Below are 14015 nucleotides of genomic sequence, written 5' to 3' on the forward strand. Positions count from 1 at the left end.
TGGAAGGGCTCTTTCTGAGAGTCCATGGTCAAGCAGGAATTGGAATTAATGCACTGGGATAGCTGCAGTTTTGTGGGAAGGACTCGGGGGTGGGTCTTCCAGCCTATGTAAGGACCTCCATCCCCACCCACTGGTCCCATACTGGATGCAGTGACCTTTGACTCCTAGTGGGTGTGGAATGAGGTCTAGGGCTCTGACCAGCTCCTGAGAGCCTGCCCTGGTGGGGGCGGAGCTGGGGGCTGGCTCCTCCCTGAGGCAGGGGGATTGCCTTATAAGCCAAAGAATGCAGCCCCACACTGGGATGGCCAACTGGTGGCTGTAGTCTGCAGAGCCCAAAAAGGCTTGCCTCGGCCTGGACCCCTGAAGCCCATCAGTGGATGCCTCAGCTGGTGACCACCAGTCCGTGGCTCCAATTGTAGAGCACAGAGAACAAACTGCCTACCTAGGCACAGTGAGGCCAGCCCTTGGGCTGGAGTCTGACTAGTCTGGGAGTTAGGAGCGGGTGGGGACTTCCTGCCCCCACATCCGCCTGACCAGAGAAGCCCACCCAGGCATCTGGTGGGCAGGCAGCTGTTGGCAGGAAGCCCAGGGCAAGCACACCCCAGAGGGGGCCAGAAGGTTGTCCAGGCACTGCCCAGCCTTAAAGGTGCCCCAAGGCGTAGGTCTGTGGGAGTTGGGTTTGGTGGCCAGGGCAGGGAGTTGGTTACCGTTTTTCCCAGGGACTTTTCCGAGGGGTTCCCCTGGAAACTGCCCGGTCAGCAGGGTAGTTAAGGGCAGTGGTCCCCCTAATACGTACACACACACACACACCCCTATACAATCCTCAAGCCTTGCAGCCCTGAAAACCTATCCTATATCCCCCTCCCTGGGAAAGGGCTGGCTAGTGTGGTTGGGGAGCTGTAGGACTTGGCTGGCGTCTGAGCCTCAGTTTCTTCCTTGAACGGGATGGGCAATGTAGTGGTCTGGGGGATGTATTTTCAGATATGGCCTGTTGGGGGCACTCTTGTCTCCCTTGTCAGCAGCCGTAGCATGTGGGTGGGACCACCATCTGAGCTCAGCCCTGGAGTTGGACCTGGGCCCTAGTGGGTGGGTGGGTGGGGTGGTCTTTTATGAGCTGGGGCGGTTCTCTCCCTCTCCCCTGACCCCAGCATGGAGGGAGGGACTAGGGCTGGCTGTGGGCCCAGGCCTGGGAGATGAGGTAACGTCTGGGACTGGGGGGTTGGGCTGCTCAGTGGAGCCCTCAGGCTGACTCACCCCCCACCTCATGCAGTGTCCAGCCCCCTGGCTTTTCCCCCCTCTGGTCTCTCTGGCCTCCTTGCTTCTCTCTCCAGTCACCATCCCTTCCTACTATTCTAGTTCTCCTGCTTTTCTCTCCACCGCTCTGACCACTCCCTACCCCTCATGTGCTTCCTATCCTCCTCATTCCCACTCTTGGGGAGGAAGTAGTTCCTACTCTCCACCCCCTCTGGGAGCCAGCTGCTCCTGCCCAATCCAAGACCCTCACCTCAGTCTTAGCCCCCACCTCCCAAGAGCCAGCCTGTGGGTAGGGAGTGGCTGAACCAGGTTTCCCTTCTACTGACTCACTATGACCTTGAGTAATTCACTTCCCTTCAAGGGCGTCACTTCCTCATGTCCATTATAAGGGGTTAGATTAAACTAAAGGTGAGATAGGGGATCCAGGCTCCAAACCCAACCAGGGGGTCAGGGAGTCTTTCCAGGTAGGCCAACCTCTGAGTTGGGCCCCTCAGCACAGGTGGTCTGGCCCTACCTCTTGTCAGCTGGGCAACTTGAGACAAGTTACTTAACCTCTCTGTTTTCCCATGTGTCAAATGGGTATAATCCCAGGCTACTCCACAAGGTTGTTGGAGAATTCAGTGGCAGTATGTGGCAACACTAGGTGCTCCATCAATTCTTACTGTTTAGCAGGTGAAGAATGTCTTATACTTCTTACCTCTCAAGCATGAAATAGAGCCATCAAACCCATCTCTTCTTTCTTGCCCTAGTGCTGTCATTCTCGGATCTGGTCCCTCTGTGCATGGGCCCACCTGGGGAGCCTCCTGGGCCTGTGGGTAGCCTGTACCCCCACTTTGCCATTCCCCCTCGCCCGGCTGTGAAGTATGAATCTCTCTTCTATCACTTCCCCACAGAAAGCCCTCATGTCAAATGGCTGGGTAGCCCTGGGAGCTTAGAGCCATGAACAGCAGCACCACTCCATCTTGCAGAGCCCAGTGGGGTTTGTCGAGGTCACTTCTATCAGGGACCTGGGAAATAACCCCACCCCAGGCCTTCAACCTGCTAATGGCCCCTCCAACCTCAAGGCCCAATCTTGGTTCCTCTCCCTGCCTTCAGGCCTTTATAAATGGACTGTCTCACCTCCGGGGCAGCACGTGCCATTCTCTTCACCAAGGCCCAGCACTTTCCAGAAGTCATCCTTGATGGTCCTAGCTCACGCTGGTGGAGATCATTCCTTCCAGCCTACTATTATTGCCCCTCATTTGCCCCAGTAGCCAGGGATCCCCAAGCAGAGCCTGAAGGATTGGAAGAATGGGTGACGTGGCAATTGAAGGCTTGGGATGACATTCATTTCCAGCCAAGAAGCCCCAGCTGACACCATGCGCCGGCCCCCTTTAGACAGGCGTTGATCACTGAGAACTGGAGGTGACGGGGGCCTGTTCTGGCAGATCCCTGCAGGTGGCCCCAGGACAGGGTTGCTGGGGGTGTTAAGAGGTCAGTGAGAATACCCAGGGCTGTCAGGAAGGAGCTGGCCACATGCTGAAACCAGAGGGCATGTCTGGTAGGTGGAACAGCCTGGGGCAGCTGTGGTCGGAGCTGAGAAGCCTAGAATGTGGGGGGTTCATGGAGGTGAATAACTAACTAAGCTCAGTGATTGTGAAACTTCGGTGAGACACACCCCTCCCGGATCGCTTTGGTATCCAGCAGCTGCCCAGGATATGTTGAATGAAGAGGCCTCTGGGTTCTGGAAGTGGGCAGCTTGGGCGGGTTGACTACTGTTGGCTTCAGTTTGGTCTGCAGTCTTGTCCCGTCTCTCCACAGCTCACTCCTGGAGGCAAAGCTGCACAGGCCGGCGTGGCAGTGGGCGACTGGGTGCTGAGCATCGATGGTGAGAATGCAGGAAGCCTCACGCACATCGAAGCGCAGAACAAGATCCGAGCCTGCGGGGAGCGCCTCAGCCTGGGTCTCAGCAGGTATGCGGGCTGTGACCCACCGGCGGGTGGAGCACCCTCAGGCCTGGCCCGCTCATTCCTTCCTTTTTCTCCAGGGCTCAGCCAGCTCAGAGCAAACCGCAGAAGGTAGGCGACTGGCTGGGGCCATCTGGGCAGGTGGGGTGGGATTGGATTCACAGCCTCAGTACCTCCATCCCTGGCTGGGAGTAGAGGGCAGAAGCTGGCGCTGGGGAGAGGTGAGGGGGCAGGGACTGGGGGTTGGGATGGGGGCTGCCGCACGGTCCTGGCACCACGCATGTTTGCCTGTCTGTCCACGCTGCCTCTGCTGGCCTGTGCTACAAGCCGCATTCATGGGCTGAGTTCATCGCTCCCAAATGGGCCCCTTGAAACCTGAGTCGCCCCCTCTCCCCAAGCCTCATCCAGATGTGTGGGGGCGGGGCTAGAGTGCCTGTCCTCTCCGCACTGGGGGGGCGCCCCCCCCAGGCCCGCCACCACCTGCCCGTACTACCCTGCCGCCCACCATGTCCGGAACTGTCTTTGCCCAGGCCCTGGCCCCCACCGCGGACCCCCCGCGGTACACCTTTGCGCCCAGCACTTCCCTCAACAAGACGGCCCGGCCCTTCGGGGCGCCCCTGCCCGCTGACAGCGCCCCGCAGCAGAATGGGTACGTCCCACCTGCCCACCACCCACCGCCCACATCCTTAGTCTGTCCCTCCACCCGCTGCTGCTCTGTCCGCTCTGCATACCAGCCTGCTGCCCAGCACCGTGTGGCAGTGACTCCTGGCAGCTGGCTGCAGGCTCAGGGCCCATCCTCGGGTGTGGCTCCTGCCCAGGCACTGCCCTTTGGAGACTGGGAGCCATACAGCACTGACCAGTGGCCGCCTGGGTTTGGGGTGTTGGGCCCACTGAGCCCTAGACACTCAGTGCAGCCTTGCCCCCGGCCACTCTGACCCCTTGCTATCTTTTTTCTTCCCTTGTGTCTGTCCCTTTGTTCCTTTATCTGTCCCATCTGTCTATTTCCTTCACAGGTGCAGACCCCTGACAAGTCAGTGAGCCCCCTCCTCTGCCTGTTCCTCTCTTCCTTCCTGTTGGCACTCTGGGCGGTGGCCCCTCCCGACCCTGGCTCCCTCTCACCCTGATTGCCCTCCTCCCCTCCCACTTATCTACCCCCCACCTACCCAGCAGAGTCCCAGCCTTGCCCTTCCCTACTCTCCCACCACCATAGCCCCCATGTACCAATTCCAGGGAGGGGCTGCGCCCACTACCTGCCCCCAACATGAGGTTCTGAGCCACATCCTCCCCACAGACAGCCGCTCCGACCGCTGGTCCCAGATGCCAGCAAGCAGCGGCTGATGGAGGACACGGAGGACTGGCGGCCGCGGCCGGGGACAGGCCAGTCCCGTTCCTTCCGCATTCTCGCCCACCTCACAGGCACGGAGTTCAGTAAGTGGCAGCCCAGGGCAGGGCAGACTCTTCTCCTGGCCCCCAGCCTGGGTATGGGCTCATCTGGAGCCGGCTCGGCACCCTGGGGCCCTCTGCCAGGGCTCAGGGCTGGGGTGGCTCTCTGTCTTCTCTTGGTCAATGCCTGCCTCTGCCCTCTCAGTGCAAGACCCGGATGAGGAGCACCTGAAGAAGTCAAGGTAAAAGATAGGCACAAGCACCTCTGTCTCATGTCCTGCCTTTCCCATTCCACCACCACCCTGTGTCTGCTCCTGGGGGTCCCCAGCCAGAGCTATCCTCCCTTCCTTCCTTCCTTCCTTCCTTCCTTCCTTCCTTCCTTCCTTCCTTCCTTCCTTCCTTCCTTCCTTCCTCCTTCCTTCCTTCCCCCTTTCCTTCCTTTTCCCCTCCCTTTCTCCCTTGCATCTCTCCTTCCTTCTACTTCCTCCTCCTTCTCTCTCTGCCCCTCAGGGAAAAGTATGTCCTGGAGCTGCAGAGCCCACGCTACACCCGCCTCCGGGACTGGCACCACCAGCGCTCTGCCCACGTGCTCAACGTGCAGTCATAGCCTGGCACTCACCGGCTGGCTGCCCTCTCTGTCTCTCTCTGTTCCTCTTGCCCAGGGCATCCCTGCTGCCTGCAGCTTCTGCCTATCTGACCCACCCTTTTCCTGCCCCTGGACTGAGCCTCCTGCTCTCCTGGCCCCGGCTGCCTGCCTGGCACAGGGCCTGGCTCCGTCTGCCACTGCCTTCCCTCTTTGCCCTCTGGTACTGTTGTCTGCCAGGTCTGTGCTGGCTCAGGCATGGAAATAAACACTCTCCGCCCGGCTTTCTCTGCCTGTCTTCTGTCTTTCTGGGCTGGGTTTGTATTTTGGGTGTGGGAGTGTTAGACGGTTCAGACCCAGTGTGAGCCCTGCCAGTCAATCAGGGTCTCAGTGGAAGGGGGTACCCGGCAAAGGGGGCCCTGCCATCAGAGCTGGAGCTCTCAGGAATGAAGGGGCCACAAGAGCTGCCCCAGAAGCAAGAGCCCTGTTCCACCTTCCAGCCCTGTACAACAGAGCAGCCCGCTGGAACCTGGCTAGGAGAAGCTGTTTTACCCATTCCTACCCCAGGGGGACCTGGGTCCAGCCCAGCAGTTCTCATTCACCCAGGCATCTCCCATGGGGCCAGCAGGACCGAGGTTGGGGGGTGGGGCCACATTAGGAACCGCAGCTGTGCAGGGCCTTGAATAGCAGATCTCGCAGCCAGGTGCCCAGGACAGAAGCCCCAGTACCAGCCTCAGCTACACCCCAGGAACCCTGGCCTGGTGAGAGAGAGTGGGTTTGGGCCTGGGGAAGGGTGGGTAGCCACAGGGGCGTGGGGGTGGTGGGCCCCTCCAAGTTGCCCTGGGCTCTATCCCCTGTTCTTTGGGGTCCCTGGGCACCCCTCCTAGAGTCACTTTCCTTGGCCCTGGCAGGCCCTTCCACCCCCAGCCCCACCAGCCGCCCACCCTGGGCTGTGGACCCTGCATTTGCTGAGCGCTACGCCCCAGACAAGACGAGCACAGTGTTGACCCGGCACAGCCAACCCGCCACACCCACACCTCTGCAGAACCGCACCTCCATCGTGCAGGCGGCTGCTGGAGGGGGCACAGGAGGGGGTGGTGGCAGCAATGGCAAGACTCCTGTGTGCCACCAGTGCCACAAGGTCATCCGGTGGGTGGCCCTGTTCCTTTCCTACTCGGGCCTTCCCTGTCCTAACTCCTGGTCCTAGTGTCTTTCCAGCCTCTACTCCCCCGTCTTTCTCCCCACTCATCTCAGCTGCTGCTACAGGAGGATGGGATTTAGTTTGCAGTTGGAATGGGGGTAGGGACCTGGGCTGGGTCCTCAGATTCTGAGTCCTGCGTCACTTCCCCCCTCCCCCCTTTCCCTCACTCAGCCTCTATCAGCAGTTGCCCCGTTGAAATGGAGGAAGTGCCAATGACGCATCAGAGCTGCACCCCTAGGCTTGCTGCTCTCAGGCAAGGAAGGGCCTGCCCCTCCCAGCCCCTCTGCCTCTCTCCCTGCTGCTCACTCGGTATGTCTCTGCTAAGCCTCTGTTCTGAGAACAGACAGGCCAGAGGCCCCTCCTTTGTACTGCTCCCTGGGGCCCAGCAGACGCATACAGCCCCCCCAGAGTCGGTGTACCAGATTCTGGAGCCTACCAAGTTCTCAGCCCTAGCCCTGCTCTCGAATGCTGTCAGCTCTGAAGCTCTGCAGAGTACCCCCATTTATCTGGGACCTTGGCAGATGGAACAGGCAGGTAGGACAGGGTGGGCCCAGGGTCAGCTCAGGTACCCACTGGTCATCAGGGCTCATTGGCACTTGGGGCCTCCTGCACCCCAGGGCTCCAGTTCCCTGGGTTCAGCTAATTAGACCCGAGTCAGCAGGCCCACCCAGTGTAACCTTCTGCCCTGTCCCACTCCCTCATTTCCTGTCACAAAGCAATGCAGCTTCATTATTCTCACTGTGACTTGGTAAGTCACCTCCTAAACCTGTTTTTTTCCCCTTTTTGGGAAATGGGGAGAATGGACTTTCCCTTCCAGGCTTCAGAATAGGTGTTCAGTAAACCCCCTTGGGCGCGGGCCAGGAGTCCCGACCTCATTTGCCCTCCCTTCCCCCTCAGGGGCCGCTACCTGGTGGCACTGGGCCACGCATACCACCCTGAGGAGTTTGTGTGCAGCCAGTGTGGGACGGTCTTGGAAGAGGGCGGCTTCTTCGAGGAGAAGGGTGCCATCTTCTGCCCACCCTGCTATGACATGCGCTATGCTCCCAGCTGTGCCAAGTGCAAGAAGAAGATCGCAGGCGTGAGTGGGGCTGGCGGATGGGCAGGAATGCAAGTCTGACCCCGATGCATTGAGGAGTGTGGTTGAGCAGCTCCTGGGCCTGGGGGCTCTCCGTGGGTAAAAACCCTTGGGTTCCTTCGCAGCCTAATGAGTGGGCTGCTCTCTTGGCCTCACTTTGCATTAGCCAGGATCCTCTTAATAACAAAAGTGTATTAGTTCCAATAACTGACAAGCCCAGGGGGCACTTCAGATCCAGCTTACTGAAGGTCCTGAGGTCATCAGGGCTCTTTCTACCCCTTGCCTCTATTTTCATCTGTGTTGGCTTCATTCCCAGGTTGCCTTTTCCCTAGAAGGTGGCAAAGATACAGCCACGGCGACTCCAAGTCACATCTCCTCAGCTCAGCACCACAGAGTGAACAAGGGCTTCACTTCTGGGCCTGTAGAGGCATCAAGAGTCCCAGTGCTGCTGCTCATTGGCCTGGCTGGTGTCACGTGCCCATCTAACCCCAAGCCCCATGACTCTGATTGGTCAGGCCTGGGTGACACCCTTCCAGGAGTGGGAATCGGGTAGCCCGACCTGAGCCACAGGCTGAGAGTGAGGGAGGACTGGTTACCTGAATTAAAACTAGTGTGATGTTCCCCGAAGAAAGGAAGTAAGTGCCAGTCAGGCCAAAATAAGAGGTGTCTGCTGTGTCAGTGACATTGCATTGAGCTGCAATAACAGAAAACCCCACTGTCGAGATTTAAGCAGAAGAGATTATACTTAAATTACAAAGATTCCAAGGCTGGAACAGCAGCTCAAGACTGCCTCTAGTCTTTGCCTGCCTCTTTGCTCCCAAATGCTTAGCATGCAGACCTTTGTCCCCAAGCTTATCCTACCATGGTCACCAGATGACTGCTCAAGCCCCAGCCTTATGTTCTTGTTGCAGACAGGAGGGAAGCGGAAGGGACAAATGGGATTCTTTTAATGAGGTTTTGCCTTTTAACTCTGGAAGAAAGGAACGTGCATCTTACATCTCATTGTTGGAACTGTTACCCTCTGAGCCCCTGCGCCACAGGGCAAACCCAGTAATTTGTCTTCCATGCTCCACGAGAGAGGATGGGAGTTAGTTGTGACAGACTTTTGAGAGGCTGGTCCACAGTGTCTGCGCCCCTGGTGAGTGAAAAAAATAGGAGACTCAGAGATCACATGATGTGCTTAAAGGACGCAGGACTATTAAGTAGCAAAGCCAAAAATTCAGACTCAAAAACTTGTGATTCAAAATCCGAGTCTTCCCACTGAGGCTATACACACAGCATAGCCTGGCCAAGTTTCCTGTGGTGCCACCAACCTGCCACCAGAGTCAGGCTTGGAACTTAGATCAGCACATGTCAGGGCTAAGAGTGACAGGCCATCTACCTCCCCCCTTCGTTCTCTTTGTTAAGTGTGGGCAGTGTGTCCCATGCTGGGGACACCTAGGAAGAAACAAGTGTGGGTCCTGCCCCAGGAGCTCACTCTGGGGAGGGGGCCATGGAAGATGTCAGACTGAGGCCAGAACCCGGGGAAAGGGTACAGAACAGGCAGGCGTGACAAGCTGAGGGCGTTCCTGTTGTTCATACATGGAAATGCAGCACAGAGACAGGCACAAACTGCCTAAGGCTGCACAGAGTGGGAGGGCTGAGCCTCAGGCCCTACTGACTTGAGCTTGGGCTCTTCCTGCCACTCATGCTTCTCCTTATTGCTGGATCCAGAGGCAGAGCTGCCAGGTGTGGCCAGAGAACTCTGTGGTGATGCTCATATTAGTGAGCCTTACCTTGACCACGAGTGGTGGAGAACTCAAAGTGATGGCAGCCTCTTTCTCACCTAAGGAAGTCCAGAGGTGGGCATCTGGAACTGGTAGGCAGATCCAGGCTCCTGTGTCTTGCTGCACAGCCATTCTCAACACAGGCTTGCTTTCCACTCACAGTTCGTGGATCTGGAGCCTCAGCCAAAGTTTCCACATTCCAGCCAGCAGGACGTTGAAGGAGAGAAAGGAGTGAGTGGAAGGCCCATGGCAGCCATCTTTAGAAGATGCTGCCACCCAGCCCTCTGCTTCCATCCCATTGGCCAGAACTCAGTCATATGAGCCCAGTGAGCTACAGGAGAAGCTGGGAAATACAGTCTGTTTTGGGCAGCCATGTACCCAGCAAAAAGTGGGGGTTCCATCATTAGATGGCAGAATGGATATTACCACACTCTTTGTCACTATAGTGAGTTTATGTGGGGCACTTACTGTGTGTAGGCACCCAGCTTCACAATCCCACTATGAAGTCAGTGTGATTATTCCCATCTTATATAGATGAGGGTATTCTGCCCAAGATCACCACGTAGGCCGCACCCCATTGGACTGTTCTAGAAGAATGGGCTGGGTCCCAGGACCCCCTGAGCTGGACATCTGGGTTTGCTAACTACAGATCAACGCCCTAATTTTTTTTTTTTATTAGTTTCAGGTGTAGGGGCCCTACTGTTCTGCCTGTGTTACACTGTTCTCTTGTCCTGCCTCCTGCCCCACCAAGTCCTGGGGGACAGGGTTATCACCCAGACCACAGATGAGGAGCTGGCGTGGCTCCTGAGGGCCGCAGGGCAGGCAAGCTCCTGAATCCTGGAGTAAGCTTTGATGCCAAACCCTCCTGCTCCTGCTCCTGCCCCAGCCCGGGCCAGTGATTCCACAGAGTGGCCCTGAGACCTCAGCTTCCCCTCTTGCAGGGATTCTAGAGCCCGACAGCCTAGGGAACCCCCACCTCACCCTTGGAGTAGGGGCAGGAGGATGACCTCCCCAACCTGCCATGAGCTCTCTTCTCTTCCTGTGTCTGGTGCTGGGGACTGCCTGTGCTTGGAGCTCAGTGTGGAGTATGGGGAGACACAAGGTGATCGCATTGTGAGTGGAGTTGGAGAGAAACTATGGAGGGTGGGGACACATTAGAGCCATCCTGGTCTGGTGACCCTGTGTTCTCAAGGCTCACCACCAGACCCCTTCATCCCAGTAATCCAACCACAGGTGCTATTCCATTTTGCCAACGTGGTATTCTCCCCACTCTACGCCATCCCTGCTACCTCAGGGCCTTTGCACAGACTTGTCTGCCAGGAATACTAGCCCCCTCTTACCTCATTCCTTCTCATCTGGGATTCAAATACCACTTTCAGGAATACCTTCCCTGATGCCCACCTTCCCCACCAGGCCAGATACCCCACAGTTTACTCACTACCCCCCAGTCCTTTTGTCCTGTCTCTTCCGGAGATGTGGGCTGGACCAGGGAAGGTGGTCAGTCAACACTTAAAAGGAGTGAATGGAAGTGGCCTGTAAGCTGACTTAAAACATGAGTAGGAATTAACTTGGAGAAGGATCAGGAAGAGAGTGCTTCAAGCAGAGGAAATAGCTTGTGTCACAAGACAACACCTGGGAAAGTGTGAGGTGAGGCGGGAGAGGCGGCAGGGGCCGTGTTAGGAATTTGGAGCTGGGGCTGGTGAAGTCAGCTGTGCCTCAGCAAGCTGCTGGGGCCGGGGTTTGGGCAATGGGGGTGGGAGAGGCAGACAGGTTTAGGAAACTAGGGGTAAAATAGACATTGATAACTATCTCGCAGGTTCTTGTGAATTCTGTCAGAAGCCTGCCTCCCTGCCACATGCTCACTGGGCCCAGCTCTCAGCCTGCCCAAGCCCCTGTCTTACCAGCAGACAGCTGACCTTCACCTTGACATTTTGCTCCTTGAAAAGAGGCAACTTTGGGCAGTGAGAAGAGTCAGCCAGATGTGGGCACAAAACCGATTTCTGCCATCCATTGGCTGGGTGACCTGGGTCAAGTTACTTTCTCTGGACCTCACTAAAATGAGGGTGGCAGTAAGTCCTGGCCAGGGTGGTTGTGTGGTGGATGTGAGAGGGGACATAGGTGGTGTACAGGGCACCAGTGGGCCATCTTGAGAGCTAGATGCTGCCCACACTTAGGTCTAACTTGGTCCATACTGTCATTTTTAAGTGAAGGGCCAGAATTTAAAAATCAGATTATATTTTAGCACATAGATTTCAACCTGAGCTCTCCAGGCATTCCTGAATGAACCAGTCAGCACACCCCTACAGGGAGGATAGCTGCTCCCCATGACACAGTCCCCACCTTGCCCTATCTTGTATACCACTTGCCCTGGCAGGCACTGGGTCTGGGAGTCCCAGCTTCAAAGTGGGGCCCTCCTCATGACAATCCTGCCAAGAATGGGATTAGGTTCCCAGCTCACAAGGGAAGGAACCAAGTGTCAGGCTAAAGCTGATGGCCAAGTCACCCAGCCAAGAAGAAAAGCTGAACCCACAGATCTGACCCCCCTCAAGGCTCCACACTGCCCTCTGCCTGCTCCGGGTCTGAATGCTGCTGCCATGGTGGGCCGGAAGTGGGGTTGGGGGCTGCTGAGACTCTGCTTCCAACCTCTTCCAGTGGAACAGTTCAACTCAGAACTCTTGAGTACCCACAAGGCCAGGCTCTGGTGGGACATAACAGGACAGCTGATGTTTCCTGCCTTCCAGGGCCTTACATTGGAGCGGGGGTGGGGAGGTGGACACGTGATAAGCAATAGAGCTAACAGTTACATTACCTGCAGTATGCTAGTAAGAGGCGTCTTACGGAAAACGGGAAGTGCAGGTTAAAGATTTTGGGAGCGTGGCATTGGGAAGGCGGGTTGGAGTATGAACCGGTGTTGTCAGAGTAGGGCTCATGGATAAGGTGACATCTGAGCAGAAATTTGAAGGAGGTAAGGGCTGAGGCAAATCCAGCAGAGCAATCCAGGCAGAGGGGACAGCTGGTGTGGAACCCCAAGATGGGGTGCCTAGTACTTCAAACACAGACAAGAAACTGTCGGGGGAGCAGAAGGACAGACCAGACCTGCTAGCCTCTGGGCCCTTCACAGGGCTCTGGGTTTTGCTTGGAAATGTGGAGCAGAGGGGGATGTGGCCGGACCCGTGCTGACATTAGTAGGAGCAGAAGAAGCATAGAAGCTGGTTTTGTGTGGAGATGTCTGAGGCTCGTATCCTGAATTAGGGAGGCTGTGAGAAGCGGTCAGAATCTGGGTGCCTCTTGAAGAGGAACCCAAAAGGATTTTCTGGTGGAACTGATGGGGGGTGTGAGAGAAAGGGGAATTTGGCCTGTGCAGATGGAAGGATGGAGTTGCCAAAAATATATGGGGACAGCTGTGGGAGGATCGGGTTTGGAATGTGGAGATTGGGAGCCGAGCTTTGGACACGGCGAGTCAGGCACGGTGGACATAACGGGGAGATCTCGGGTGGAAATAGGGAGGATGCGTGTGCAGACATAACATTACCATGAGAAGGAAGAGGGCCGAGGGCCCACCTCCGTGTATCCCCTGCTCTGGAGAGGAATGAGGGTTCTGAGCTGCCAGGTGACTGTTGCCTCCTCCCAGGAAATCATGCATGCCCTGAAGATGACGTGGCACGTGCATTGTTTCACCTGCACTGCCTGCAAGACACCCATTCGGAACAGGGCCTTTTACATGGAGGAAGGGGCGCCCTACTGCGAGCGAGGTAAGGGCAGGGCCAGGGAAAAGGGGTGGGGCGAGGGCGGGCAAGCACCCAGCCCTCCCCTTCTCTCTGCCTCCATTTCCCCCAGACTATGAGAAGATGTTTGGCACAAAATGCCGAGGCTGTGACTTCAAGATCGACGCTGGGGACCGCTTCCTGGAGGCACTGGGCTTCAGCTGGCATGACACATGCTTCGTGTGCGCAGTGAGTGCCCCCTCAGAGTTGGGCCCCACCCCCAGTGCCCTGTGTTCTTCACCCACCACCTACCTCTTAGCTTCATGAAAGGTTGGGAAGGGGCCTCTCCTGCCTCCCCCCAACCCCAAGGGACTGGACCTTGGCTGTCCCCAGATATGTCAGATCAACCTGGAAGGAAAGACTTTCTACTCCAAGAAGGACAAGCCCCTTTGCAAGAGCCACGCCTTCTCCCACGTTTGAGCCCCTGCAGCCCACTGCTGCCCCGCTGCCCAGCCGAAGGGGTCACTGGCTCTGGAGTCATCGTCTCAGATTTCTGGGTAGGGCTGGCAAAGGTCACCCCAATCCCAGCTCCTGGCCCGAGCCAGGGTTCCTGAGCCCTGCCTCACCCCCCTCACCTCCCCCCACTTCCTTCACCATCACAAATCGGTGCTGGCCACACCGGCCCCTGTTCACATCCAGTGCCACAATAAACCTGTATCCAACTGTGTCCTGTGTGTAGTTCCCCCTACTTGGCAGGAATGGTGGGATCTGAGACACGTAGAAGAGGAGATGAAGCTGATTTTCCTAGGGCTGACCATCCTGGAGGTACTTGTGAAAGGGTCATGGAAGGCTCATGGTCAGCAGGAAGAGAGGAAGGGGGATCCTGTGTACTGGGCCCAGATGCCCACAGAAGTGAGGGGAGCCTGGTCTGGCCTGGTGTGGAAGTCGGGGAAGAAGAGTTGGGGTGATGTGCAGAGATGGAACTTGGAGGTACCGGCTGCCATCTGTCTGCCGGAGAGCTGCTGCAGAGGAAGATGGGGCTGGAGAGGGGGGCCCCCAGGTTCTGGGATGCCACAATGTCAGGCTGAGGACCTGCGACCTTC

At 57.1% G+C, this 14015-nt stretch overlaps 1 protein-coding gene across 1 annotated transcript; it reads left to right on the plus strand.

The window, feature by feature from the left end:
- Positions 1–2856: 2856 nt before the first annotated feature.
- Positions 2857–13639, plus strand: PDLIM7 (PDZ and LIM domain 7; the record flags this gene model as incomplete). Its single annotated transcript, XM_081036201.1, has 12 exons — positions 2857–2862; positions 3034–3206; positions 3281–3311; positions 3731–3849; positions 4492–4628; positions 4789–4825; positions 5866–5927; positions 6078–6315; positions 7265–7445; positions 12840–12960; positions 13046–13161; positions 13306–13639. The coding sequence occupies 12 exons, from the start codon at positions 2857–2859 to the stop codon at positions 13390–13392; spliced, it is 1308 nt and encodes a 435-aa protein (XP_080892327.1). The 3' UTR covers positions 13393–13639.
- Between the last annotated feature and the right edge of the window lie 376 nt (positions 13640–14015).

The sequence above is a fragment of the Rhinolophus hipposideros genome, assembly GCF_964194185.1.
Source record: "Rhinolophus hipposideros genome assembly, chromosome: 23".
NCBI lineage: Eukaryota > Metazoa > Chordata > Mammalia > Chiroptera > Rhinolophidae > Rhinolophus > Rhinolophus hipposideros.